At 42.3% G+C, this 26984-nt stretch overlaps 1 protein-coding gene across 1 annotated transcript in view; it reads left to right on the top strand.

The window, feature by feature from the left end:
* LOC132379955 (collagen alpha-1(V) chain-like) overlaps nt 1-26984 on the top strand; it is a 59337-nt gene that overhangs the window by 18293 nt on the left and 14060 nt on the right. The window contains exons 5-18 of the mRNA XM_059948361.1: nt 669-757; nt 1601-1732; nt 4801-4896; nt 5236-5373; nt 6416-6457; nt 7671-7797; nt 7921-7952; nt 13123-13249; nt 13382-13413; nt 16177-16303; nt 16436-16467; nt 17944-18069; nt 18791-18810; nt 19579-19634. Coding sequence (XP_059804344.1) covers nt 669-757; nt 1601-1732; nt 4801-4896; nt 5236-5373; nt 6416-6457; nt 7671-7797; nt 7921-7952; nt 13123-13249; nt 13382-13413; nt 16177-16303; nt 16436-16467; nt 17944-18069; nt 18791-18810; nt 19579-19634 — 1176 coding nt within the window. The remainder of the gene's footprint in view (nt 1-668; nt 758-1600; nt 1733-4800; nt 4897-5235; nt 5374-6415; nt 6458-7670; nt 7798-7920; nt 7953-13122; nt 13250-13381; nt 13414-16176; nt 16304-16435; nt 16468-17943; nt 18070-18790; nt 18811-19578; nt 19635-26984) is intronic.

Below are 26984 nucleotides of genomic sequence, written 5' to 3'. Positions count from 1 at the left end.
TTGCAATATTTATTTTAAAATTTAAACTGCAGAATTTCTTATGGTATTTATCGAGATTTGCAACTGTTCGCTGGCAGATTTGGGTATTAAGCAAAGAGATCAGTATAACATACCCAGTCTGAGTGACAGAATTACCATTAGTCCCAGAAGTTTCCTGCTGGGCTTCAGCAAGACCAGACAGAAAGTGGTGGAAGGGAGGAATGGAGGATGTGCACAAGGAGTCTGGCCAAGATGCCTGTAAACCAGAAATTTAACAGTAGTACATAATGCAATAATTGTTGTCTAGACACTCAGTGAGGGAGTCACTGAACAAATAAATAAATAAAATGGGATTTGTATAAATGGGTGGTTGGTGCAGACTTGATATACTGAAGGGATTTCTGCAAATACATAGCAAAAAATTCAAGGTGATGATTTTTCATCAAAATCTGATGGAAGGTCGTCAACCTGAAACATTGGCTCTACTTTTCTCTCTCCAGGGAGGCTGTTTGACCCGCCAAATGCCTCTATCATTTTCAATTTATTACTTCAAATTCATACATCAGTAATTTACGTTATAAAATAAATAATCACAGAACATTAACCGGGAAATCGATGCTAATGTAAGCAACTATATTATGTGAACTTGTATGCTTACTTACACACTTTTTTAAAACCATTTTGTGAAGTTTATGAACAGAGAGATATAGAGGAATGTTTTCGCAGTCTGGTGAATGTGCTGAATAGCAAAATGGATCAGGAGCATAATATTCTGAAGGTAAAATTGATCTGTTGTGGTACTGATAATCGAATTGTTTTTAAAATGTGCCTCGGTTTAGCTGTAATTCGATCTGTACTTTACACTTTCATTTTCCTGTTTCCTCCTCTAGCATTATTTCTATACCAGTACCTGTCATTCTTTACAACCTGCTTCCTTAAATGTTCCTTCAACTGTTTGCTCGATCTTCATTCTTCCATAGTCTAGGACATACTGTAAATCATTTTTGAATGTTTTTAAAGTCCTGGTACGATGTGAAGCCAAATGGTTGAGTCATCTACAATAACAGCCTTGAAAAGATGGTGGGACAAGTAGATGGAAAGCTTTCCAATGATATTTGCCAAATACTTGCAAATCAGTTTAGTTTGTATGGACATATTGGTCAGCATGGATCGATTGGGCCGAAGGGCCTTTTTCAGTGCTGTATGACTCTGTCCGATGAACGATTTGTATTGCACTCAAAAACTGGTTTTTATTGATGCCTTTCTGCCATCGTTACAATTCATTCACTGATCTGGTCCTACTCTGCCAGAGCCTGTGGTTATGACGATTCATGCACTGACCTTCCAGAGAGTGACCCACCCTTATGGCCTCCTTTCCTTCAGTCAGCTCAAATTTCCATCTCAAGCACACACAATGGACACAGAGTGTCTGACATTCCTCGAGGTTAATCACACCACCTTTGCACAGTGAGATGTTTTGTCACTAAGAAGTGCAGAGGACAATGAAGAAAGGAAACACAGGCAAACGATTGATAAAGCAATTTATAAAGTATCAGTTTTCTTGTATTAAATTCTTACTGATGGATCACAGGCTGATTTCTCATTGGGTTATGTCTTGTAGATTTATCAGGTCACCATGGTTAACTCATTGAAGTGTTTAAAATGCAAACAATCCATGGATGAAGACACTATTTTCCTGGATATACCTCTATCTGTTTGCTCAGCTAATATTGCAGAAAAGTTTGATTTCATGGTAAGTTTAAAAAAGTACAAGGAAAATAAGTTATTTTTTTAAATTAGAGCAATTGATTACTTTCCTATTGTGAGTTTGACATCACATTTTATGTAGGTTTCCTGAAGATAAGTCTGGACAATTTACAAGTTAACTATCCATTGTTTTGCAATGATGATTCACAATAACTAATGTTTAAAACAGTGTCAAATTCTTAGACATATTTTTGTAAATTCAAGAAGGATGGGATTGTTAACATGAGGAACTTTGAGAGCCACGATAGTGTAGCGGTTAGAGCGATGCTCTTACAACCCAGGACATTCTCATGTTTGGAGTTCATTTCCCGCGCCGTTCTGTAAGAGTTTATACGTCCTCCCCATGGATTGCATGGGTTTTCTCCTTTGACTCCCACAGTCTCTATTGTACGGGCTAGTGGGTTACTTGCTCATTGTAAATTGTCCTGTGATTCGGTTGGGGTTAATTGGGGTTGTGGGTTTGCTGGGACAGCATGGCTCGAAGGGCCAGAGAGGCCGACTCCACACTGTATTGCTGATTAACTAACTGACTGACCACCTGTATTGCTTCTTACCTCAAAACATAAAATGCTTAATCCAGAAAATTATCAAAAAATTTCAGGACACCTAATCTCTTTTGAACTCAGAAAGATCTTGCATATTCATTCTTTTTAAAATTCAGTTTTGGCAAAGTGTTGAGAAAATTGGCTAATTTTGCCAACAATTTGGCAAGTTGATGCATTCCAGCATAGAACCTCCCCTGGAGAATAGTGGCTAAATTGGAGTTTCCCCACCAGTTATGAGGGAAAATCTGATCACTGACGGGCACCAGCTTAGACAGACAGGCAGACAGACATTATTGATCCCGAGGGAAATTGGGTTTCGTTACAGTTGCACCAACCAAGAACAGTGTAGAAATACAGCAATATAAAACCATAAATAATTAAATAATATTAGGTTAATCATGCCCAGTGGAAACCAGTCCAGGACCAGCCTATTGGCTCAGGGTGTCTGACACTCAGAGGGAGGAGTTGTAAAGTTTGATGGCCACAGGTAGGAATGACTTCCTATGACGCTCAGTGTTGCATCTCGGAATGAGTCTGGCTGAATGCACTCCTGTGCCTAACCAGTACATTATGGAGTGGATGGGAGACGTTGTCCAAGATGGCATGCAACTTGGACAGCATCCTCTTTTCAGACACCACCGTCAGAGAGTCCAGTTCCACCCCCACAACATCACTGGCCTTACGAATGAGTTTGTTGATTCTGTTGGTGTCTGCTACCCTCCGCCTGCTGCCCCAGCACACAACAGCAAACACGATCGCAGAGGCCACCACGGACTCATAGAACATCCTCAGCATCGTCCAGCAGAAATAGAGATGGCTCTGACCCTTCTTGTAGACAGCCTCTGTGTTCTTTGACCAGTCCAGTTTATTGTCAATTCGTATCCCAGGTATTTGTAATCCTCCACCATGTCCACACTGACCCCCTGGATGGAAATAGGGGTCACCGGTGCCTTAGCCCTCCTCAGGTCCACCACCAGCTCCTTAGTCTTTTTCACATTAAGGTGCAGATGATTCTGCTCACACCATGTGACAAAGTTTCCAACCGTAGCCCTGTACTCAGCCTCATCTCCCTTGCTGATGCATCCAACTATGGCAGAGTAATCAGAAAACTTCTGAAGATGGCAAGACTCTGTGTTGTAGTTGAAGTCTGAGGTGTAGATGGTGAAGAGAGAGGGAGACAGGACAGTCCCCTGTGGAGCCCCAGTGCTGCTGACTACTCTGTCTGACATATAGTGTTGCAAGCACACATACTGTGGTCTGCCAGTCAGGTAATCAATAATCCATGACACCAGGGAAGCATCCACCTGCATCACTGTCAGCTTCTCACCCAGCAGAGCAGGGCAGATGGTGTTGAACGTCCTGGAGAAGTCAAAAACATGACCCTCACAGTGCTCGTCGGCTTGTCCAGGTGGGCATAGACACGGTTCAGCAGGTAGACAATGGCATCCTCAACTCCTAGTCGGGGCTGATAGGTGAACTGGGAGGGGTCTAAGTGTGGCCTAACCACAGGCTGGAGCTGCTCTAGAACAAGTCTCTCCAGGGTCTTCATGATGTTGGGGGTCTGTAGTTGTTGGAGCCACTGGGGTGTGGCGTCTTCGGTACAGGGACGTGGCAGGACATCTTCCACAGCACAGGAACCCTCTGGAGACTCAGGCTCAGGTTGAAGACATTGTGAAGTACTCCACATAGCTGGGGAGCACAGGCTTTAAGCACCCTGGAGCCTGCAGCCTTGCTTGGGTGGAGACATTTCAGCTGTCTTCTCACCTGTTCAGCTGTGAAGCCCACTGTGGTGGTTTCAGGTGGGGGAGGAGTGTAGTCATGAGAGCAGGGTGGGAGGCTGTGAGGAGGGGTAGGAGGGGAGAGTGGAGTATGTATTGGTTGGGGTCCGACAATAGATTAATCATGTGAGGGATGGGCAGGGGCTGCAGCATCAAATCTGTTGAAGAACAGGTTAAGTTTGTTGGCCCTGTCCACACTGCCTTCAGCTCCTCTGTTGCTGGTTTGTCGGAACCCAGTGATGGTCCTCATCCCACTCCAGACCACTCTCATGTTGTTCTGCTGGAGCTTCCACTCAAGCTTCTTCCTATACCTGTATTTACACTCCCTGATCTTGGCTTTCAGGTCCCTCTGTAGACTTGGGGCAAGTCTAAATATATCGAGTTACATTTTGGTATAAAGGGACATCTCTGAGGGTTAGTATAAGCATGATTAATTGTCAACTTCAATATTTCTAACCATTTTAACTATTTTAATCATTTATGATTAATTTCTAAAATAATTACTTGTTGACTAATAGTTTTTAACTGTAACTGTCAGTGAAAATCAAAGTATTTTCACACCTTTAGCAGCCTGGTATGTTAAGTTTACAGATAACAATTGTGCCACACCTGGGCCTTGTATTGGTCACCTCCAACAAGAGAGGCCAACCATCTCGTCTTAATATCCAGTGGTATTGCCATTGACAATTTGCCTGGTACCTTTTCTCTATTTTGTTCCTTTCTTCTTAAAGGAAAAGAGTCTTGAACAGTTTTTGAAGGAGGAAAAAATGGAAGGTGACAACAAATGTTATTGTACCAACTGTGAGATGAAGACTGAAACATCATCAGTAAGTATTCCAATCAGTCATCCTGGTATTTCTGTAATTCTTCATGATGCAAATCAGAGGAGCAACAGAAGCAGCTGAATGGTAAAAGTAATATTTTTTCCTGGACAAATCATCTCCTTGATCCCTTTAGTACTGCCAGATGTCAGTGCAATGTCTTCACTGGTGAGACGTGTCAAGTACATACAATGTGGAATTCCATGTGAAATGTATTCACATGAGGATTTACAACACGGAGAGTGAATGGCTGCAACATTTGAAATGTATAGCAAAGAGATCTGCTAATCTTCAGCTTTGTATTGATGTAACAGGAAAAGTAAAACTCATCTCTACATTTTTCAGAGATACTATTTTAAGCACTTGCCACAAATTCTTACATTTCAACTGAAACGATTTGAATTCGATTACAACTGCATGGCATTTCAGAAAATTACAGATTGCATTACTTTTCCTCGGGTTTTGGAATATACAAGATCTCAGGTAACATTTTTGTCATTAGTAACAATACTTCAGTTTAAGATAATTACTGAATTCTAAATTGTGCATTCCAGAATATTGTAATTTGCTTTGTGCATTTTTAGTATGATTAACTCTGCAACCCTAGGGGATTAAAAAGCATTGTTCTGTCGGAACTCTGGATTATGGTTGGCAGTAACTATTGGTAGTTCTTTGTAGTATGGTTTTTTAAAATTTTCTAGATTTCTTCATTGTTGGCAGTAACTCTTAGCCAGTTACTGTTATTTCTTCCACTTACTGCTATTTTTGTTTTTTTTAGATTTTAATATTTGATGATCCAAATATTTAAAACAAATAAGCTTCAACTTTTTCTCAGAGTTAGAGTTTGGAGTGTTTTGATTTTTCTCTGAATATTCACTGTGTTTGAGGTTGGAAATAGAACTGGATTAATGCAGTATGTATGTCTCTGATACATCCAGTGCTAGATATTGTAGCTACTCTGGTCTATCTTGCCTGGTTCTCCATATTTATGATACCTGGGTAACACAATGCTCATATTCTTCATTCTATCTAAAACCATGTGAGAAAGGACAGAACTGTGTCACAGATAGACTACAGCAGGCCAGGCAGCATCTATAAGAAGCACTGTTGACGTATCACGCAGTCTCAGCCCGAAACGTCGACAGTGCTTCTCCTTATAGATGCTGCCTGGCCTGCTGTGTTCCACCAGCATTTTGTGTGTGTTGTTCGAGTTTCCAGCATCTGCAGATTTCCTCGTGTTTGCTCTTTAAATTCACAGATAGATTGTGTGGTTTCAATGTTTGATCTCATCAGCCTGTCTTGTGCTGTCAAGACTCTTACAAACACATCTAACTGTGATTTCACAGCATTTGCCACGTGAGATCATTGGTTGCACCCGTCCAACCACTGACGGCAACAGAAACAATACACCTGGCACATGATGCTCTCATCTGAGGGTACCTACAGTGACAAAGTTAAAACTATCCCCTGGAATTTACAATCACATTAATTTTATATCTTAATTAAAGTGTACTTTTATTTTCAGGATGTTCACAACGAATGGTGTCCTAAACTAACAGTGAACAGGGTAAGACATGCAAATAAATGTATTCACGTTGCAGGTACTTGTGGCTCATTTGGAGAGTATTTTCCCATTTAGATGGGGATTGCATGTACATCTTTATTTGCTACAGTGCCACGAGATGGCATAAATCCCTGTGCAAGAATGGGGGGAGAAAGGATAGGGTAATCTTTTCCATACAGAAGTATCTATTGTTCAGTATTTGGAGATTCAGACTCAGTTGTAGCATTCAAGGGGCAGCTATGCTTCAAGTGGTTGATCACAAAAAGCTGCAATGTGAACCAGTGTTTGTACAGGGCTCGGCAAACAGGGACCCTTGTGGTAGGAAGTCTTCACCATCACCACTGTCAGCATCAGTAAGATATCATGACGACGTTATTCATTTCAGCAGGTTGGTTATTAGCAGAAACATACTGAGGTAGTTTTCACATTTAATGACAGTATATGACTACTGTCCATTGACCTATCAGCTCTACCCTAGAAATTAGTCATAGAAAAGTATAGCACAGAAAGAAGCCCTTTGCCCAATCTAGTCCATCCTGAAATCACTTAAACTGCCTATTCCCATTGACCTGCACCAGGACCATGGCCTTCCCACACCCCTGCCCTACCCCTACCATCCATGTACCGATCCAAACTTCGGGTAAGTCTTGAAATCAAGATCGCTTGCACCACTTGTGCTGGCAGCTCATTCCACATTCTCATGACCCTTTGAGTGAAGGAGATTCACTTCGTGTTCCCCTTAAACTTTTCACCATTCACCCTAAACTCATGACCTCTGGTTGTAGTCCCACCCAACCTCACTGGAAAAAGCCTGCTTGCAGTTATTCTATCTATACCCCTCATTAGCTTGTATGCCTGTATCAAATCTCCTCCCAATCTTCAATGTTCTGAGGAATAAAGCCCTAACCTATTCAATCTTTCCTTATAACTCAGCTTCTCCAGACCAATTAGCAAAGACTTTCTTGAAATTTTAAGCATGCCCTCACTTTTAGATTGCGACAAGCCAACAGGAAATGAAACAGTGTCGTTGGGCAATTATGGTGTGGGTTTTGTGGTTTGGAATCTGCAGAACATTGAGTTGAAGTTCTAGATGTGTTGGAGCTTGGAGTGTATTACAATGTGGACACAGGCAGATCAGATTACTCAAAATGAGCAGCAGATGTTGTTCAGAAACTCAATATCTCAGTTGGACAACTAATATTCTGTCCTTTTATAGGAGAATAATGTCCCGAGTAACCACTGTTCAAGGGCTTTGGAAGAAAGACAAAGTTCACTTTCATTCCTGGGAGTGCAGAAAGGAACTTCTATGGATTATGAAGGAAAACATCCCGAGGCAGTCAAAGGTTTGTTGGAACCATCAGGAACAAATCACCTGCTCCGAAGCTGCTATTTAAGAAACTTGATTGATCTCATGATTATGAGACAGTCAAAAGCTGTTTTGACATGTTTGTTACTCTCTCCTTTAGATCAGTCAGAGGAAGTTTCTAAAGACAAAGAGGTAAGGGAGCAGAAAATATTGAAAGTGGGCTAATGTCCTGTCTATCTTTTCTTTAACAAACACTTGTAGTTATTTCTCCCACTGTACAGTACCAGTTCAATGAAATCTACCCATGCTGAAATGATTCAATAAACCTTGTGGATTTGTATCCTAGAAGGGATGCTGTCAAGAAATGCTTGCAGATACCAAACAAAAAGAACCTTCCTGGCCAACATCTGTCAATCACCAAAGTGGAGAGGGAGTTCTATCAACCCCAGTCCCTGACAATTTGCTGATCTGCTTCTGCCTCCCTCCTACTAAATTCCACCACTTCTCTGATTCCAGCTCCTCACTTGCCTCTGCCAGACCGTATATTTGACATACAGCAACAACCTAATCCACGAGTTCCTTCAGATAAACAGTCCTCCAAACTGAGCAATGTGATTTGTCAACTAAATAAATAGCTTTGACGTACTTCAATTCTGACTAAACAACTAATATAAGAGTATCAGGAAAAGGGCATTGAATTGACATTAGAAATTCAAGAAGCCAGGCTGAAAGTCTTTCAATTATTTATGAACGTTACCTTTTTTCCCAAGAAGTTCAATCACACAACTGCTGCAAGATATTTTGAGCTATATTTCTTTAACACTTACCCAACAGGCTGGTATATGTCTAGTGGAAAATGAGATCCAGCCACACACCAATCCCACCTCCCGTACACTCAGGTGCTGTGAGAATTGAGTTTGTGCCTTGCGCCCGCCCACAGTATCAAACCCACAACGAATACTGTTATGAAATACATTTTAAAGAGTTTACCAAAATTAAAAGTGTATTAGTCAATACAATATATATGCAAGGTAAACAAACAAAAGGCGCCAACTTATCAAAGTTCAGTCAGTTTAGTGCACATCGTTGGAGCTCAAACATCGAACCATTCAACCCCTCGACGCTTGCCTCCGACCTCCACGTCTTCACACCTAGGACCACGCCTGGTGGTCTTCCGAGCAGTACAACGCACATCCACCTTCCTCGACGTCTTCCTCCCGCTCTCTACCAAAAGCCCGCGAAAAGCCCCTCCCCCAAGTTCCCAGCCTCACGACAAAATAATATCCCCCATTGGTTAACAAATGAATACAATTACCATATTAACAAGTATAAAGCAAAACAACTGCGAGAGAAACACTTACCAAAGAAGCATTCCTATTCTTAACAAACCAAAAAACCCATTTTGAGTAACATACACAGGATATTGTACATTTCATTAGATACCTTTTTACATCTTTAAAACCTGTCTGAAACTGTTTTGGGGTCAGTCAATGACTTTTCTAAACTAATCTTCAGTACGCTGCTCAGTTGTGTTCAATTACGTTAACTGTGTCAATGGGGAGCTGAGAATGCTGTTCTGTAACACAACACCATGTTATTGTGCTTAAAACAATCGAGGACATAGAAACTCTAAAGAATAATTGACCAAGATTTTCTTCCATTAGAAATCTTGAGGCTTTTGGCAGTTTTGTGATTGGATGGAAAAAACTAAAATTTTCTTTCAGGGAGATTTTTGGTAAGCTTGGATGTATCAGTCTTGTTCATGGGTTGGGTGGAGGAAGAGAACTGTTTCACCTGCAATGAGCTATCAATTGCCTCTGTATTTTGCATTTGATGTGATGGTACTTGGGTCACTGTAGGATGTACATACTTAAAAATCTGAGTATGTGATCTGTATAATTCTCCAATTAGATTTATACTTAATGTGCAATTAATATTTGAATATAGTTTATCGTAAATATTCTGTTTAAGTTGCCAGTCCACTTTTCTGTATATAGACTTGCATATTCTATACCTTGACTGGTATTTCCCAGAAGAAATGAGTTAGCAACAAAATTAATCTTGAAGTGCACTCACACTACCATTTTGGCAATGGTGCAAAGTGGTTTTGACCACTTAACCAGGCTAAAATTGTGGAGTGTAAATGAGGAATTAATGTTTGAAATGTTTGATTATAACTTGACAATCTAATTCAGGTTACATTCAGCAGTGTTAGTATGTTGACAAAGTGATGAATGTTGACACCCATAAAAACACCTGTAGTACGAAAGCTAGTGAATCATTGCTTCACATCTCTTCCACTCTGGTGCACAACATTCATCTGAGCAACAGGGTCTCCTTTATGAAAGTTTAAGCAGATGCATAGAGGGTGATCACTTTACTGAGCACCAATGGTCAGGATGTTGAGGCAACTCTTCTCTTCCCACTCGATTTTTCTAGCCAAGTTTTGACACTGTCTTTTGACCTTCGCTGTTATCATGAGGGCTCCTGCAAGCCTGAGGAATAGTTCCTCATCTTCTGTCTTTAATTGTCTCATTTTTTTCTCCATTAATAAACATTGACATGCCGCTGACTATACACAGCAGGCCTGGTAATTGGTTTACTAATTCACATGCGCTGAGATACAGTGATACACTTCTGTTTGCATGACATCCAGGCAGATTGAGCCATACACAGCAGCACACACAGTTCATAATTGTCTTACTGTGTCTTTCTCACCAACTGTCAGTGACAAAAATCACTACTTTATGAACATAAGCACATACAGCTGATGCTATTTTCAAAACAGTTCACTCGAACATGGTGTACCGTCCAGTGGCCACCCAAGGGCACACATCTGACACTAGTTAGACACCGTTCAGCAACGGTCTCTTGCCCAAATTAAGGGGCCTATTGACTCAAATAACCAAAGAGAACCCATCGCATTCACATTTAGGATCTTTAAGCTCTCAGCCTCCTCCATGACAGCATCATTGATACCAACAGTGGCATGTTCCGAGCCCCACGTCCTGCAGTGAATATTCATGTCCTTCGTTCTATTGACATTAATGTCTTGACTCAAGGCCACAATGATCTCTATCTCCTCCTCCCTGGAGAACATTCTCATTCTCAAAGCCACATTGTCTCAGTTGGTTGCAACCTATGCAAAATATTCTACAAGTTTTCTGCATTCTCCTGCCATCTTTTTGCAGCTGGAAATGACTATGTTTGCTCCCTTTTCCAGTGCTGACTAAGGGTATCAGAGAACAAATGTTAACAGTTAACCTTTCCTCAGATGGCAGCATGTATTGTTGACACTTTTCAGTAATGCTGTTTCTACATTAAGCATTTAATTTAGTGCTCATTCAAATTTTGTGCATTTTACATTGGATTTCAATATCAGATTGCAGGAAAATAAGCTTTCCTCATCTAGATCAGGCTTCTGCATCTGTGTTCTTTTTCAAATATTTTTTAAGTGTTAGTGTTTATTCACATTTGAACCGTAAAGATTAAAGATTCATGATTGTTTAATGTTACTTCCACTACACAAGTGTAAAGAAGAACAATAATTATTACTCCAGATCTGATACAGCACAAATTAAACACAGCAAGATAAAGAATATAATAAGAAGGCACAATAAATATAACTACACAAGCGAGCTTATTTACATAAATTGATTGTATGTCCATCAAGTGACACGAGGCACAAGAGTGTCTGTACGTGAGGTGACTGACAGGAAATGATAAAGTAGTGGTGGTGGGAGGTGTGGAAGCACTGGTGAGTGGGTGGAGGTGTTGACCAGCCTTGCTTCATGGGGAAAGTAAAGATTTTTGAGTCTGGTCCTGGCATGGATGTTAAGTAGCCTTCATCCTGATGGGAAGAGGATAAGCAGTCCATGAGCAGGGTGTGAGGGATCACTTCTACCTCAATGGCTACAACATGTTTTTGTGATAACAGGAAGAAATTTCCAGACTGGTAAAACACTAACCAACTACTATAATAGAATATTGGGCAATTATTGACATGTTGAGAAGACCATAAGACATAGGGGCAGAATTAGGCCATCTGGCCTATCAAGTCTGCTCCGCCATTCAATCATGGCTGATCCTTTTTTCTTGTCCTACTCAACCCCAGTTCCCGGTCTTCTCCCCATAACCTTTGTCTAATGAAAAGCTTTCAATCTCTCCCTTAAATAGACCCAACAACCTGGCCTTCACAGCTGCATGTGGCAACAGATTCCACAAACTCACCATCCTTTGGCTAAAGAAATTTCTTTGCATCTCTGTTTTGAAAGGGTGTCCCCCTATCCTGAGGCTGTGTCCTCTTGTCCCAGACTATCCCACCATGGGAAATATCCTTTCCACATCCACTCTGTCTAGGCCTTTCAACATTTGAAAGGTTTAAATGAGATCCCACCTCATCCTTCTGAACTCCAGTGAGTACAAACCCAGAGCCATCAAACGTTTTCTTTTTAACATACTTGAAAAATCTTTTACTATCCACTTTGATATTATTTGCTAGCTTGCTTTCTCTCTGTAAGTTTTTAAAAACTTTCCAATCCTCTATCTTATCACTAATTTTTTTCTTTGTTGTATGCACTTTACTTTTACAATAGCTTTGATTTCCTTTGTCAGCCATGGTTGTACTATTTTACCATTTGAGTATTCCTTCATTTTTGGAATATATATGTCCTCATTTTTCCCAGAAACACACGCCATTGCTGCTCCGCTGACATCTCTGCCAGCAGCTCCTTCCAATTTACTTTGGCCAACTCCTCGCACACTGCTGTAATTTCACTTACTCCACAGAAATACTGCTACATCAGACTTTACTTTCTCCCTGTCAAATTTCAAGTCGAACTCAATTATATTGTGATCACTGGTTCCGAAGGGTTCTTTCATCTCAGTTTAACTCCCTTGGGTTCAGGTCACTTTTGAAATGGTCATACCTCCTCCAGAAGAGATCCCAATGATCCAAGAACCTGAAGTTCTATCCCATGCACCAGCTTCTCAGCCACACATTTATCTGCCTCTCCCGAGCCAAAGCCTCTTTGGACCCAAAATCTGTTGCTTCTACTTTTGCCACTGGCCTACTCCTGCTAGTGGCCATTCCACTTACCCCTTCTGTACTTCTATATATTTCGTAGAGCTCTGTTGGCGCCACTGAGAGGCCCTGAACATATGAGGACCATGTGTTGGTCAGAGTAAACAATGTACTGAGTGCATTGGAACATGGAATCTATCAGAATCCTGGAGCAATGCACACAGGCAAATGAATTTCCCTGAGATAAACTGTGAGTGAGCAGGACATCCCTGTTCAGGGACTCTGTCCAATTATTGAAAAATTAATATCCTGCTTTCTTTCTTTCATGCTCTCACACAGGTGAGTAATGCAGAGAATGACTCCCATGTGGCCGTTGTAAAAGACAGAGAAATACCTGCTCAACATCAAGAAGTGAAGCAAGAAGATTCTGTGGTGTTTACAGGAAGAAATCCTGAGACCCCTCAAGGTACGTTGGAAGCTGCAGGCACAAAGCATCAGCACGGCTGGTGGGCTCGGGCACCTGCTGCAAGAAACATGAGTGACCACGTTGGGATATTCATAAACTCCTCTGATGTGTTCAATTCATTCTCTCCTTTAGATCACTCACAGCAAGTTTCCACAGGACAAAAGGTAAGGAAACAGCAAATATTAAACATGGACAAGTGCTGTTCCTTATTTTGTTTAGTAAATGCTGAAATTTCCTGCTATAATCATTTATTTCTCCCACAGTCACCAAGTCTCTAAAGTCCATCCAGGCTGGATCAATTCAGCAAATCAGAGTAAATTTAAACCATTTACACATGGGTAATTTACAGAAGCTTATTAAGCTGACTGCCAGCATATCCTTGGACCGTGGGAGTAAACCAGAGTGCCCAGTGATTCCCATGCGGAGTGTATGCAGATTCCATGCAATAGCACGAGAGATCTTAATCAGTGATCAGTGTCACTGGAGCTGTGACTTTTGGTAATTGGGGCAGATTGGGAACAATATATATTTGTCCATTTGAGCGGCTGTCCCAATTAGCAGACATTTCATGAAAATCATTAAAAAGGAATTGAAAAGTCAAAGTACGGTTTAAAATAGTAATAAATTATGTATTTTAATGAAACACAGAACAGCTGTCAATACGATTGCAATGTCACAAAACTGTATTGGTTCCTAATCATCATCAACACAAAAATTTATCCAGTTACGTGTTCTTTTGTTTGACTGTAAGTGATCAAAATCAGTGCAGATTCCTAGTGTAGATAATGGATGGCCTTCACACAATGCTTTTAACAATTGCATTCTCCAAATCTTCAGTTTCTTTGCAATATTCAAATTGATTGTCAATACCTTCAAGTTCTGTGCAGTTCTTAACTTTCTGAAGTAGTGAAATTATTTCATTTTCACTTCTGGCCATTTCTTGAAGCTCCAGGCCTGAATACTTGAAATATCAGTGAGCAAAACAGTTCATAATTGACTTGCTCCTTATCTCTCACCAACTGTCAGTGACAAAATTCACTACCTTTTCAACAGAAGTGCATGTAACAGACACTATTTAAAAAATGTTGCACTCAACATGGTATAGTGTCTAATGGCCACACAAGTGCCTTAATTTGAAGCTGGTTAGAAAGTAGTTGACAACAGACTCCTGCCCTGATTAAGTAGCAGAGCATACAAAGAAATAAAGGGAATCCTGGCTATTACCTTGATTAGTTTTTGTTCTTTCAGAATTGTTCCAAATCAGCAGTTGCCTGATTAACCGATGGTCCAATTAGCTGAAATCCACTGCATTTACGTTTTGGATTTGAAGTCCTCAGTCACCTCCATTATGACATTGTTGATGCCACCAGTGGCATGTTCTCAACCCCACTTCCTGCAGTGAATGTTCACCTCCTGCATTCTATTGACATTGATGTCTTGACACAAGGCCACAATGCTCTCTATCTCCTCCCTGGAAAAAAGTAATCTCATTCTCAAAGCCAAATTATCTTGGTTGTAACCTATCTAAAATATTCTTTAAGTTTTCTGCATTCTTCTGCCATCTTTTTGCAGCTGGAAATGAATATGTTTTCTCCCTTTTCCAGTCCTGACTGAGGGTGTCAGAGCAGAAATGTTAACAGCAAACTTTTCCTCAGATGCAGCATGTATTGTTCACTCCGTTCAGCAGTGATGCAGTCAACACCGATCTACACAGCATTGGTTATGGTCACAAAACTACCTCAATACTACAACATATTTTTGAGATAAGATGAGGAAATTTCCAGGCTAGGTAAAACAACAACCAACAAATGGAGGAATATCGGGCATTTATTGCCTTATTTAAAGAGGTATGTGTTGGTATGTGGCCACTAAGCCACCAGCCGGCGGGAGGTAGAGCAATGGGCTCAGCGCATTATCCTGGGTGGCACTCATGTTGAGGATAATTGCAATGGAGGAGCATTGTGTATCCTGACCATCTGAGGTCTGTTGGTTAGGAAGTCCCAGATCCTGCTTCCCAGTGATATTTATAGTCCAATGAGTAGGAGTTTGTTCACCAACATTGTTGAGCCCATAGTGTTGAATGCTGAACTGGGATTTGGAAACTGCATTCTGACATATGTGTCCTTGTTTTCTCGGTGTGTCAAGACCAGGGCCATGACAGATACTATGGCATCGGTTGTGGAGCAATTCTGTTAATGCGCATCGTGGTGAATGTCTAATAGAGCAGGAGTGGAGTTTTGATATGTGCCAATACCAGCTGTTCAAAGCACTTCATGATTACTGGCATCAGTGCTACTGGTCAGTAGGTGGTTAGTTCTGAGGTGGAGAGTACTTTGGTATGGATGATGGTGGTGGATTTGAAGCACATGGGGTCAGTATTGACTGTAGGGATGATGGTGGCTGGTTGCTTGATGCCCAGCCTCATACGCCGGGGTGCATCATTGGTCAGGTGTTCCTGAATTTCTTGTGTGAATCCAGTCATTGTCCATTTGCTGCCAAAGATGAGGTTTCTCCTGGCTTCTCTGAGAACTGTGCAATCTCCATGCAGAAAATAAATCAGTGATGCATTCCACACTGAACATAAACACCATAGATTATGATGACCTAACTACATCAAGGCCAACGATATACTTTTGCGATAACATGACAAAATTTGCAACAACTTCCAGACTGCACAAAACAACAACTGACTAATGTAGTAGAACATTGGGCAATTGTTGCTTTGTGTCTGGAAACAAGTGTTGGTCAGAGTAAACAATGTACTGATTGCATTGGAAAATGGTATATCAGAATCCTGGAGCGCTGCACACAGGCAAATGAACATCCCTGAGATAAACTGTGAGTGAGCAGGACATCCCTGTTCATGGACTCTGTCCCATTATTGAAAAATTAATATCCTGCTTCCTTTCTTTCATGCTCTCACACAGGTGAATAATGCAGAGAATCATTGCCATGTGGATGATGTGAAAGATGTAGAAACACCTGTTCAAACACAAGAAGTGAATGGGGAAGATTCTGTGGACATTACAGGAAGAAATCCTGAGACCCCTCAAGGTACGTTGGAAGCTGCGAGCACAAAGCATCAGTATGGCTGGTGGGCTCGAGCACCTGCTGCAAGAAACATGACTGACCACGTGGGAATATTCATAAACTCTTCTGATGTGTTCAATTCATTCTCTCCTTTAGATCACCCACAGCAAGTTTTGGCAGGACAAGAGGTAAAAACAAACAGCAAATGTTGAGCATGAACAAGTCCTCTTCTACCTTTTCCTTAATAAACCACTCACAGTTCCTGCTACAATTGTTCCTTTCTTCCACAGTCACCAAGTCACTGAAATCCATTCAGGCTGGATCAATTCAACAAATTTGAGTAATTTTAAGTCACTTTCCCACCAATGTCACTGGGGCTGTGAGGCAGCTGCACTGCTGCCGTCTCACTGGAAATATTCAACAAGTTAGGAAACAGCTGTGGGAAGAGAAACAGGTTTAATATTTCAGGTCAGTAAAACATCTTGATCTGAAACATTGACTCTGTTTCTCTTTCTTCAGATGCTGACTGAGCTGCTGAGTATTCACAGCATTTTCTGTATTCAGTTTCACCTTTTAGCAGAACTTTGGCCAGTCAGCCCTCCTTATCCACAGGTTCCACATGCATGGATTCAACCAACCTCGGATCAGGAAATCTCAGAAGTTCTCTCTCCAGCACTTGCTGTTTGAGCATGTACAGACTTTTTTTCCTTGTCATTATTCCTTAAACAATACAGTATAACAACTATTTATATAGCTTTTACATTGTATTAGGTATTATAATTAATCTAGAGATGATTTAAGGCATACAGGAGTATAGGTTACCTTGGATCAGGAGCAAGATAAAAACCCATAAGTTCTCTAAATCGGAACCAGTACATCCAGTATTATTTAGCATCAGTTAGTCAAACGTTTGTCTTAGTATATAGTATATATTTTATCTTTCTATGCATAGAAAACACTTAAGAAACATATGTATTTCAATAATTAAACCACTGTGTTGCTTAATAATAATTGTAGCTTTCATCGGGGCAAGGCCTTTCACATGCTCCATTATTCCCACCTTATCCTTTAAAATTGTTCCGATTGTGGACCGATGCAACCTAACGCTTTTCCAATGACCGATGGTGTTTCACCTCTTTCCAATCGCTTTATTATTTCCACTTTATTTTCAATCGTGAACGTTTTCCGTCAATGGAACAGAACACTGCGGATTCAGAGCTCCGCCAGGTCCAAAAGTCCACCCCACTGAGACAGGTTAAATAAGGTATGGAGCTCTGCTGCGTCTAAAAGTCCACTGCACTGAGGCAAGTTAAATAAGGGAATTGAGCATCTGTGTTTTTTGGTATGCACGGGGGGGGGGGTCCCAGAATGAGTCCCCCCGTGGATAAGAAGGGCTGACTGTATTTAGTTTCACCTTTTAGCATAATTTTGTCCAGTGCTCTCAGAAAACTAGCCTATTAAAATGCTTACCGATATTGGCCATACCCTAAGTTGTGCTAAAGACGTCAGTTGTTTGACCAGAAAATGTTGACTGTCTTGTCTGCTTGTTAGCATCAAGATTAACTCAGTTTGGTCAATTTGTCAGAGGTGTAAATGCAAAATACAGGCCAGTGCAAAGAAAAGTGAAATTAACAATACCTTTCTGTTGCATTTCTCTGCTTTAGGAGAAAAGGTATGAATTGTTTGCAGTCTGGCACCACGTAGGAAGCTATGGAAGTGGCCACTATTATGCTGAAATCAAATCAGAATCTGGTGACTGGTACAATTTTAATGATGAATATGTTAACAAGGTAAAAATTAAGAACAGAATGAAAAGTTTTCTAAAGCAGCATTGTACATCTCACAAAGGGAGATGATTATGTTTTTGGAGATCAATCATTCTAGTCATACAGTACGAGATCACTGTAGGAGCTGAGTTAGAACTTTTATTTACTTAGCTCTCAGTAATTCCATGCCAGCTTGGTTTGGAGATCAAATGAAAGTGTTTATAATATTACAGGATTAACATTAAACACATTCAGACTGATCATGTGAGCTACCAGACAGTGGCTTTTTCTTTATTCATTTGTAGAATGGCATTGTCATTGCCCCTGAGAGAGTGCTGAGTCACCTGCTTCGTCTCTGCACTCTGAGTGTACCTGTTCTTGCAATGCTGTGAGGTGGAGGGTTCACAGAATTAGACCCAGAGATAATGTAAAAATGATCATATATCTCGAGTGAGAGAGTGTGCAACTTGGAGGAAAAATATAAAAAATGGGCATTTTTGTGTCTTTCCCTCTAATAAAGAATGTATAGGATTGAGAAAAGCTCTCAGATAAACTTCATCAGAACTGAGATCGGCCATTATTTAATTTCACTGAATTTATTGTTGATGATTTCTGAATAATCATTACATTCATTGTGTTAGTGATTTTGGATTGGAATTTGTGACAAATAACTTCAGACAGTAACATCTTGATTTTTTTTTGCATGTTGTCAATGAATATTTATTCGTCGTGACATTTCATTAAGGGAAACAATGTCAATCTAAGGTAATAACCAAATTTATTTAACGCATAATCTATTGTGCAAGAAATTTTAGAGTTAACAAATATTGTTACATTATTTCTGAAAAGACATTACACTTGAAAGCAATCACCCAAATGACTTGCAGTTTCATATTGTCCATTAGATATATTCATAATGTGATAACTTGTTTAATAAAGTAGAAATTTTTAAATGTATTTAAATTGACCTACAAACTAATTAGAAGAGCCAAAAACTGGGAAGTTATTTAAGCTGGTAGGAACAATGTACATATCGATCCATTTTGGTAGAAGACCTATGAGGGGTGATTGATAAGTTTGTGTCCTAAGGTAGAAGGAGATGAGTTGTACAGCTCTCGTTACATGGACATGCAGTTCAACTCTTGGAGTGAAAATGCAGAAAGTTTGAAGTTAGTAACTCATCAGGGGTGATTGATAAGTTTGTGGCCTAATGTAGAAGGAGATGAGTTATTAACTTCAAACTTTTTGCATAATCACTCAAAGAGTTGATCTGTATTTGCATGTAACTAGAGTTGTATAACTCATCTCCTTCTACCTTAGGCCACAAACTTATCTATCACCCATCTGTGGACACTTTCTGGAGGTCCAAGATCCATATGCTCCACGACTGCTGGACTAAGTGTGTAAATGTAGGAGGGGACTATGTTGAAAAATAATGTGCTAGTTGTTCTAAAATTGACTCCTTCTACCTTAGGCCATAAACATATCAATCATCCTTCTTTTTAAAAATCTAAATTATTTAATATTTTCCAGTTCCAAAACTGCTTACATGCTTATGTACAGACTGACCGATACAAACCCCAAAGCAGGTATGATGATTTGTAGAATTCACTGGTAATAAATGTTTCATTGATTTACATACTACCATGCAATAGTTTATAAATTCTGTTGATTATAGTATTGCAACATTTTTTTTTGCTTTTTCATGCATTTTGATGAACCATGAGTCTCCCACCTCAGGATAAACCTAAACAAATTCTAACTTTTTTAATTAATTGATTGGATAGAACAACATACAAAATGCTAGAGGAATTCAGGAGGTCAGGCAGCATCTGTGGATGGGAATACACTGTCAACAATTGGGCCAAGACTATTTATTCCCCTTCATAGATGCTGCCTGACCCGAATTCCAGCATCATTTTGTGTGTTGCTCTGGGTTTCCAGCATCTGCAGAATCTCTTGTGTTAATTGGACAATGTTTTCTTCCCTCATTCTCTTTTCATACATGTGGACACATAATAAGGTGATGCTGTCCTTATTTTGTACAGTAATGCTACTTCCCATTCTATTGATGCATCATATTTGTGATGCTGGTCGCACATGGATTTTAGCATTTTCAAAATCAAGATAATAGAATTTTCTTAGTTCTTGCTACTTTTGATGCATAATATAGAAAATTAAATAAATTTTGGGCATCTTGATGACTTGAAGCCCTGAGGTGTTGATTTTCCCCAGGTACTTTGATGCGAATAAATTCCATAGATTCACCACTCTCTGGTTAAAGAAATTCCTCCTTTCTTTCTTTTTCAATCTTTTTATTAAATTTCATATATAAAAAAAACAACACATAATAATGAATAGATTACAAATTCAATAAACTTGAAATTACATTAGTAATAGGATAATAATATCCTATTAAAACATCCATCAACAAAAGGTACATAAATCAATCAAGTCTATATAAATATATATGAAAAAAAACAAAAATAATCATCGAAAAAAGAGAAAAAAAAATTGAAATTATATATAAGAAAAAGTATATATTGAAAAAAAAATACTAAACTAAACTAAACTAACATGGGCAATAATAGCACTTTATAAATATATGAAGGTGTCAAGAAAAGAACTCCGGAACTCCATACCTGAACAAGGATAAGTAGAGAAAAGGATCTGAAATAGGCCAAATTAATTCATATGAAAGTGTCGAATAAATGGTCCCCAGGTTTCTTCAAATTTAATTGAAGAATCAAAGATCGTGCTTCTGATTTTTTCCAAACTCAAATAAGAAATAGTTTGGGAGAACCACTGAAATGTAGTAGGAGGATTTACTTCTTTCCAGTTTTGTAATATAGACCTTCTGGCAATTAATGTTACAAAGGCAATCATTCGTCTGATTGAAGGGGAAAGCTGATTGCCATCTTCATTTGGTATACCGAAAATTGCAGTAATAAAATGGGGTTGTAAATCGATATTCCATACTGAGGAAATGACATCAAAAATGTCCTTCCAATAGTTATGTAAAGTGGGACATGTCCAAAACATGTGAGTCAATGAAGCCACTTCTAAGTGACATCTGTCACATTGAGGATTAATATGCGAGTAAAATCGGGCAAGCTTATCTTTAGACATATAAGCTCTATGTACAATTTTAAATTGTATTAAAGCGTGTTTAGCACAAATAGAGGAGGAATTAACCATTTGTAAAATTTTTTCCCATTTATCTGTTGATATATTACATCGAAGTTCTTTTTCCCATTCTTGTCTAATTCTATCCGATATTTCTGGCTGTATCTTCATAATCATGTTATAAATAAAAGCTACTAATCCCTTCTGACAAGGATTAAAAGTAAAAATCAAATCTGAAAAATCCGATGGAGTTGAATTAGGAAAAGATGGAAGAATTTTATGTAAGAAATTTCTAATTTGTAAGTATCTAAAAAAATTAGATTTAGGTAATTCAAATTTGTTGGATAGTTGATCAAAAGACATCAAAGTACCTTCAAAAAAAAGATCACGAAAACATTTTATACCTTTCCTTTTCCATATACTAAAAGCTTGATCTGTCAATGAAGGTTTGAAAAAAAAATTACATAAAATAGGGCTGTCCAGAGCAAAGTTTTTCAGATTAAAGAATTTGCGAAATTGAAACCAAATTCGTAGTGTATGTTTAACAACAGGGTTAGATATCTGTTTATTGAATTTGGCTAAATCAATAGGAAGAAAAGAACCAAGAACGGAAAATATAGAATATCCCTTAACCACACTACATTCCAAATTTACCCACTGTGGGCACACAGGTGAATCCAAATCTAGTTTCCAGTACATTAGGTTACGAATATTATTCGCCCAATAATAAAATCTAAAGTTAGGTAAAGCTAGACCACCATCTTTTTTAGACTTTTGTAATTGCCTTTTGCTTAACCTAGGATTTTTATTTTGCCACACAAATGAGGAAATTTTTGAATCAATATTATCAAAAAAAGATTTAGGAATAAAAATTGGTAAAGCTTGGAATAAATATAAAAATTTCGGTAAAATCATCATTTTAATAGCATTAATCCGACCAACTAATGATAAAAATAAGGGAGACCATCTTGTAGTAAGTTGCTGAATTTGATAAAGCATAGGTAAAAAATTCAGTCCAAATAAATCTTTATATTTCTTAGTGATTTTTATACCTAAATAGATAAAGTTATCAGTAACAACTTTAAATGGCATCCTATCACTCAATAAGGTTTGCGCGTTTAAAGGGAATAACTCACTCTTATCTAAGTTTAACTTATAACCAGAAAAGCTACCAAATTGAGCCAACAAGGATAAAATAGCAGGAATAGACCTACTAGGATTAGAAATATATAACAACAAATCATCAGCATAAAGCGATAATTTGTATAACTTCTCATTACGGGTAATACCAAAAATATTAGGAGACTCACGAATAGCAATAGCTAAAGGTTCTAATGCAATATTAAATAATAAAGGACTTAAAGGACAACCTTGTCTCGTACCACGAGATAATTGAAAAAAAGAGGAGCTGTAGCGGTGTGCTACACGCAGCGCTAAAATTACGACACGGAGTCGGTAACTGCAGTCGAAGGAAAAACTTTATTCGAAAACTTCAGCCTCACTTTTAAGCCTCTGTCAACCGGCCCCCCATGGCGAAGAGGCTCCAAAGCTCTGTGCTCGCAAACCCCCGTAGGCTATCTAATTGTGAGTCGGTTCGGATACGCTAGGAAATGAGTCGCCACATAACCCCCCCCCAGAACCGGCGATACACCCCCCAATGTCCACAGTCTGGGCCAGAACCTGCTTGGGAGGTCGGCCTCTGCGCCGAGGCGCCGGAAACTCGGCCGGTTGCGCCAGGTCCACATGGGCCGGCTTGAGGCGGTCCACCGTGAAAACCTCCTCCTTCCCCCCAACGTCCAGCACGAACGTGGACCCGTTGTTCCGGAGCACCGTAAACGGCCCCTCGTATGGCCGCTGCAGCGGTGGCCGATGCCCGCCCCTTCGTACAAACACAAACTTACAGTTCTGTAGGTCTTTGGGTACGCAGGTCGGGTGCCGCCCATGCTGTGAAGTGGGTATGGGGGCCAGGTTACCGAGCTTCTCGCGAAGTCTGCCCAGGACTGCAGCGGGTTCTTCCTCTTGCCCCCTCGGGGCTGGTAGGAACTCCCCGGGGACGGCCAGGGGCGCGCCGTATACCAACTCGGCCGACGAGGCGTGCAGGTCGTCCTTGGGTGCTGTGCGGATGCCGAGTAGGACCCAGGGCCGACTTCAGGTGACGGTGGAAACGCTCCACTAGCCCGTTCGACTGTGGGTGGTAGGCAGTGGTGTGGTGCAGCTGAGTCCCCAAAAGGCTGGCCATAGCTGACCACAGGCTGGAGGTGAACTGGGCGCCTCTGTCGGAGGTAATGTGGGCTGGTACACCAAAGCGGGATATCCAGGTGGCGATCAGGGCTCGGGCGCAAGATTCGGAGGTGGTGTCGGTGAGCGGGACCGCCTCTGGCCATCTTGTGAACCGGTCCACGATAGTCAGGAGGTAACGCGCTCCGCGCGACACTGGCAGAGGGCCCACGATATCCACATGAATGTGGTCGAAACGCCGGTGGGCGGGATGGAACTGCTGCGGTGGGGCTTTGGTGTGCCGCTGCACCTTGGCCATCTGGCAGTGCATGCACGTTCTGGCCCATTCACTGACCTGTTTGCGGAGTCCGTGCCAAACGAACCTGCTGGAAACCATCCGGACAGTTGTCCGGATGGAGGGATGCGCCAAGTTATGAATGGAGTCGAAAACACGTCGCCGCCAGGCTGTGGGGACGACCGGACGGGGCTGGCCGGCGGCGACGTCACAGAGTAGGGTCCTCTCACCTGGGCCCACGGGGAAGTCCTGGAGCTGCAAACCAGAGACCGCAGTCCTGTAACTCGGAATCTCCTCATCTACCTGCTGTGCCTCTGCCAGTGCCTCAAAGTCTACCCCTTGGGAAAGGGCATGAACGGTAGGGCGAGAGAGCGCATCCGCCACGACATTGTCCTTACCCGAGACGTGCCGGACATCCGTTGTGTATTCAGAGATGTAGGACAGGTGGCGTTGCTGGCGGGATGACCAGGGGTCGGATGCTTTCGTAAACGCAAAGGTAAGCGGTTTGTGGTCCGTGAACGCGGTGAAGGGCCGACCTTCTAGGAAGTACCTGAAATGCCGGATTGCCAGGTAGAGCGCCAACAGTTCCCGGTCAAAAGCACTGTACTTGAGCTCGGGTGGCCGCAGGTGTTTGCTGAAAAACGCCAGGGGTTGCCAGCGACCTGCGATGAGCTGCTCCAGCACCCCACCGACTGCCGTGTTTGATGCGTCCACTGTGAGGGCGGTAGGGGTGTCCATTCTGGGATGTACTAGCATTGCGGCGTTCGCCAAAGCTTCCTTCGTTTGAACGAAAGCGGCGGCGGACTCCTCGTCCCAGGTAAGGTCCTTGCGCGGACCCGACATCAGGGCGAACAGGGGGCGCATGATCCGGGCAGCTGAAGGGAGGAAGCGGCGGTAGAAATTGACCATACCTACGAATTCCTGAAGGCCTTTGATCGTGGTGGGTCGGGGGAAGTGGCGGACCGCATCTACCTTAGCGGGCAGAGGGGTTGCCCCGTCTTTAGTAATCCTGTGGCCCAGGAAGTCAATGGTATCAAGTCCGAACTGGTATTTGGCAGGGTTGATTGTAAGACCGTACTCACTCAGTCGGGCGCAGAGTTGACGGAGGTGGGACAGATGCTCCTGACGACTGCAGCTGGCTATGAGGATGTCATCCAAATAGATGAACGCGAAGTCCAGGTCCCGTCCCACCGCGTCCATTAACCGCTGGAACGTCTGTGCGGCATTCTTCAGGCCGAACGGCATGCGGAGGAACTCGAAAAGGCCAAATGGGGTGATGAGAGCCGTTTTGGGGACGTCGTCAGGATGCATCGGGATTTGATGGTACCCTCAGACAAGGTCGACCTTGGAGAAGATCCGGGCGCCGTGCAGGTTTGCCGCAAAGTCTTGAATGTGCGGCACAGGGTAGCGGTCCGGTGTGGTAGCCTCGTTCAGCCTGCGGTAGTCGCCGCACGGTCTCCAGCCCCCCGTCGCTTTGGGCACCATGTGCAGGGGGGAAGCCCAGGGGCTGTCGGACCGCCGGATGATCCCCAATTCCTCCATTCTCTGGAACTCCTCCTTCGCCAGTCGGAGCTTGTCCGGGGGAAGCCGCCGAGCACGGGCATGGAGGGGTGGTCCCTGTGTCGGGATGTGGTGCTGTACGCCGTGTCGGGGCATGGCAGCTGTGAACTGCGGTGCCAGAACCGATGGGAACTCCGCCAGGACCCTGGTGAAGTCGTTGTCGGACAGCGTGATGGAGCCGAGGTGAGGGGCTGGCAACTGGGCCGCGCCCAGGGAGAACGTCTGAAAGGTCTCGGCGTGTACCAGTCTCTTCCTGGGCAGGTCAACCAGCAGGCTGTGAGCTCGCAAAAAATCCGCACCCAGAAGCGGTTGGGCTACGGCGGCCAGTGTGAAGTCCCACGTGAACTGGCTGGGGCCGAACAGTAGCTGCACCTGACGGGTGCCATAGGTCCTTACTGTGCTGCCATTTACGGCCCTCAGGGGGGGACCCGGTGCCCTGCTGCGGGTGTCGTAACTCGTCGGAGGTAAAACGCTGATCTCAGCCCCAGTATCGACCAAAAACCGGCGTCCCGACCTTCTATCCCACACATACAGGAGGCTATCCCGATGGCCAGCCGCCGTAGCCATCAGCGGCGGCTGGCCCTGGCGTTTCCCGGGAACTTGCAGGGCGGGCGGCAACGGCGGGCTTCTGCGCCCCACCGCTGGTGGTAGAAGCACCAGTGTTCATTGGGCCGGGGGTTGGCGGGCTCTGCGGCCGGGCCAGGACTGGTTTGCTGCTGGGAGCGTGGCTGGGAGATCTGGGCGATGGACGCCCCGCTCACCTTTTTGGCGTTCCACAGCAAGTCCGCCCGGGCTGCCACCTTCCGGGGGTCACTGAAATCCGCGTCGGACAGCAGCAGGCGTATGTCCTCGGGCAGCTGCTCCAGGAATGCCTGCTCAAACATGAGGCATGTGTGTCCGTCGGCCAGAGACAACATCTCATTCATTAAAGCCGATGGAGGTCTGTCACCCAATCCATCCAGGTGCAGTAAACGGGCAGCCTGCTCACGCCGTGAGAGTCCGAAAGTCCTGAGGAGCAGGGCTTTGAATTCCATGTACTTGCCGTCTGCCGGGGGCGACTGTACGAACTCCGCGACCTGGGCCGCTGTGTCCTGGTCGAGGGAGCCCACCACGTAGTAGTAGCGGGTGTCTTCTGAGGTGATCTGGCGAACGTGGAATTGGGCTTCGGCTTGCTGGAACCATAGGTCCGGGCGCTGTGTCCAGAAACCCGGCAGTTTCAACGAAACCGCATGAACAGAGGTGGCGTCGGTCATTTCTGGTCCAAAAATCGTTTGGACCGTCGGGGTCACCAATTGTAGCGGTGTGCTACACGCAGCGCTAAAATTACGACACGGAGTCGGTAACTGCAGTCGAAGGAAAAACTTTATTCGAAAACTTCAGCCTCACTTTTAAGCCTCTGTCAACCGGCCCCCCATGGCGAAGAGGCTCCAAAGCTCTGTGCTCGCAAACCCCCGTAGGCTATCTAATTGTCAGTCGGTTCGGATACGCTAGGAAATGAGTCGCCACAGATCTATAATTATTTGTAAGAACAGAAGCAACAGGTTTATAATATATTAATTTAATCCATGATATAAAATTAGGACTAAAATTAAAGTTTCTCAATGCATTAAATAAATATATCCATTCAACTCTATCAAAGGCTTTTTCAGCATCTAATGAGATAACACATTCTGGGGTTGTAGGTGATGAAGTATAAATTATGTTAATCAATTTTCTAATATTAAAAAAGGAATACCGATTC

The sequence above is a fragment of the Hypanus sabinus genome, chromosome 2, assembly GCF_030144855.1.
Source record: "Hypanus sabinus isolate sHypSab1 chromosome 2, sHypSab1.hap1, whole genome shotgun sequence".
NCBI lineage: Eukaryota > Metazoa > Chordata > Chondrichthyes > Myliobatiformes > Dasyatidae > Hypanus > Hypanus sabinus.
Note: the sequence above shows the minus strand (reverse complement) of the source record. Positions and strands in the feature narration are given on the sequence as shown.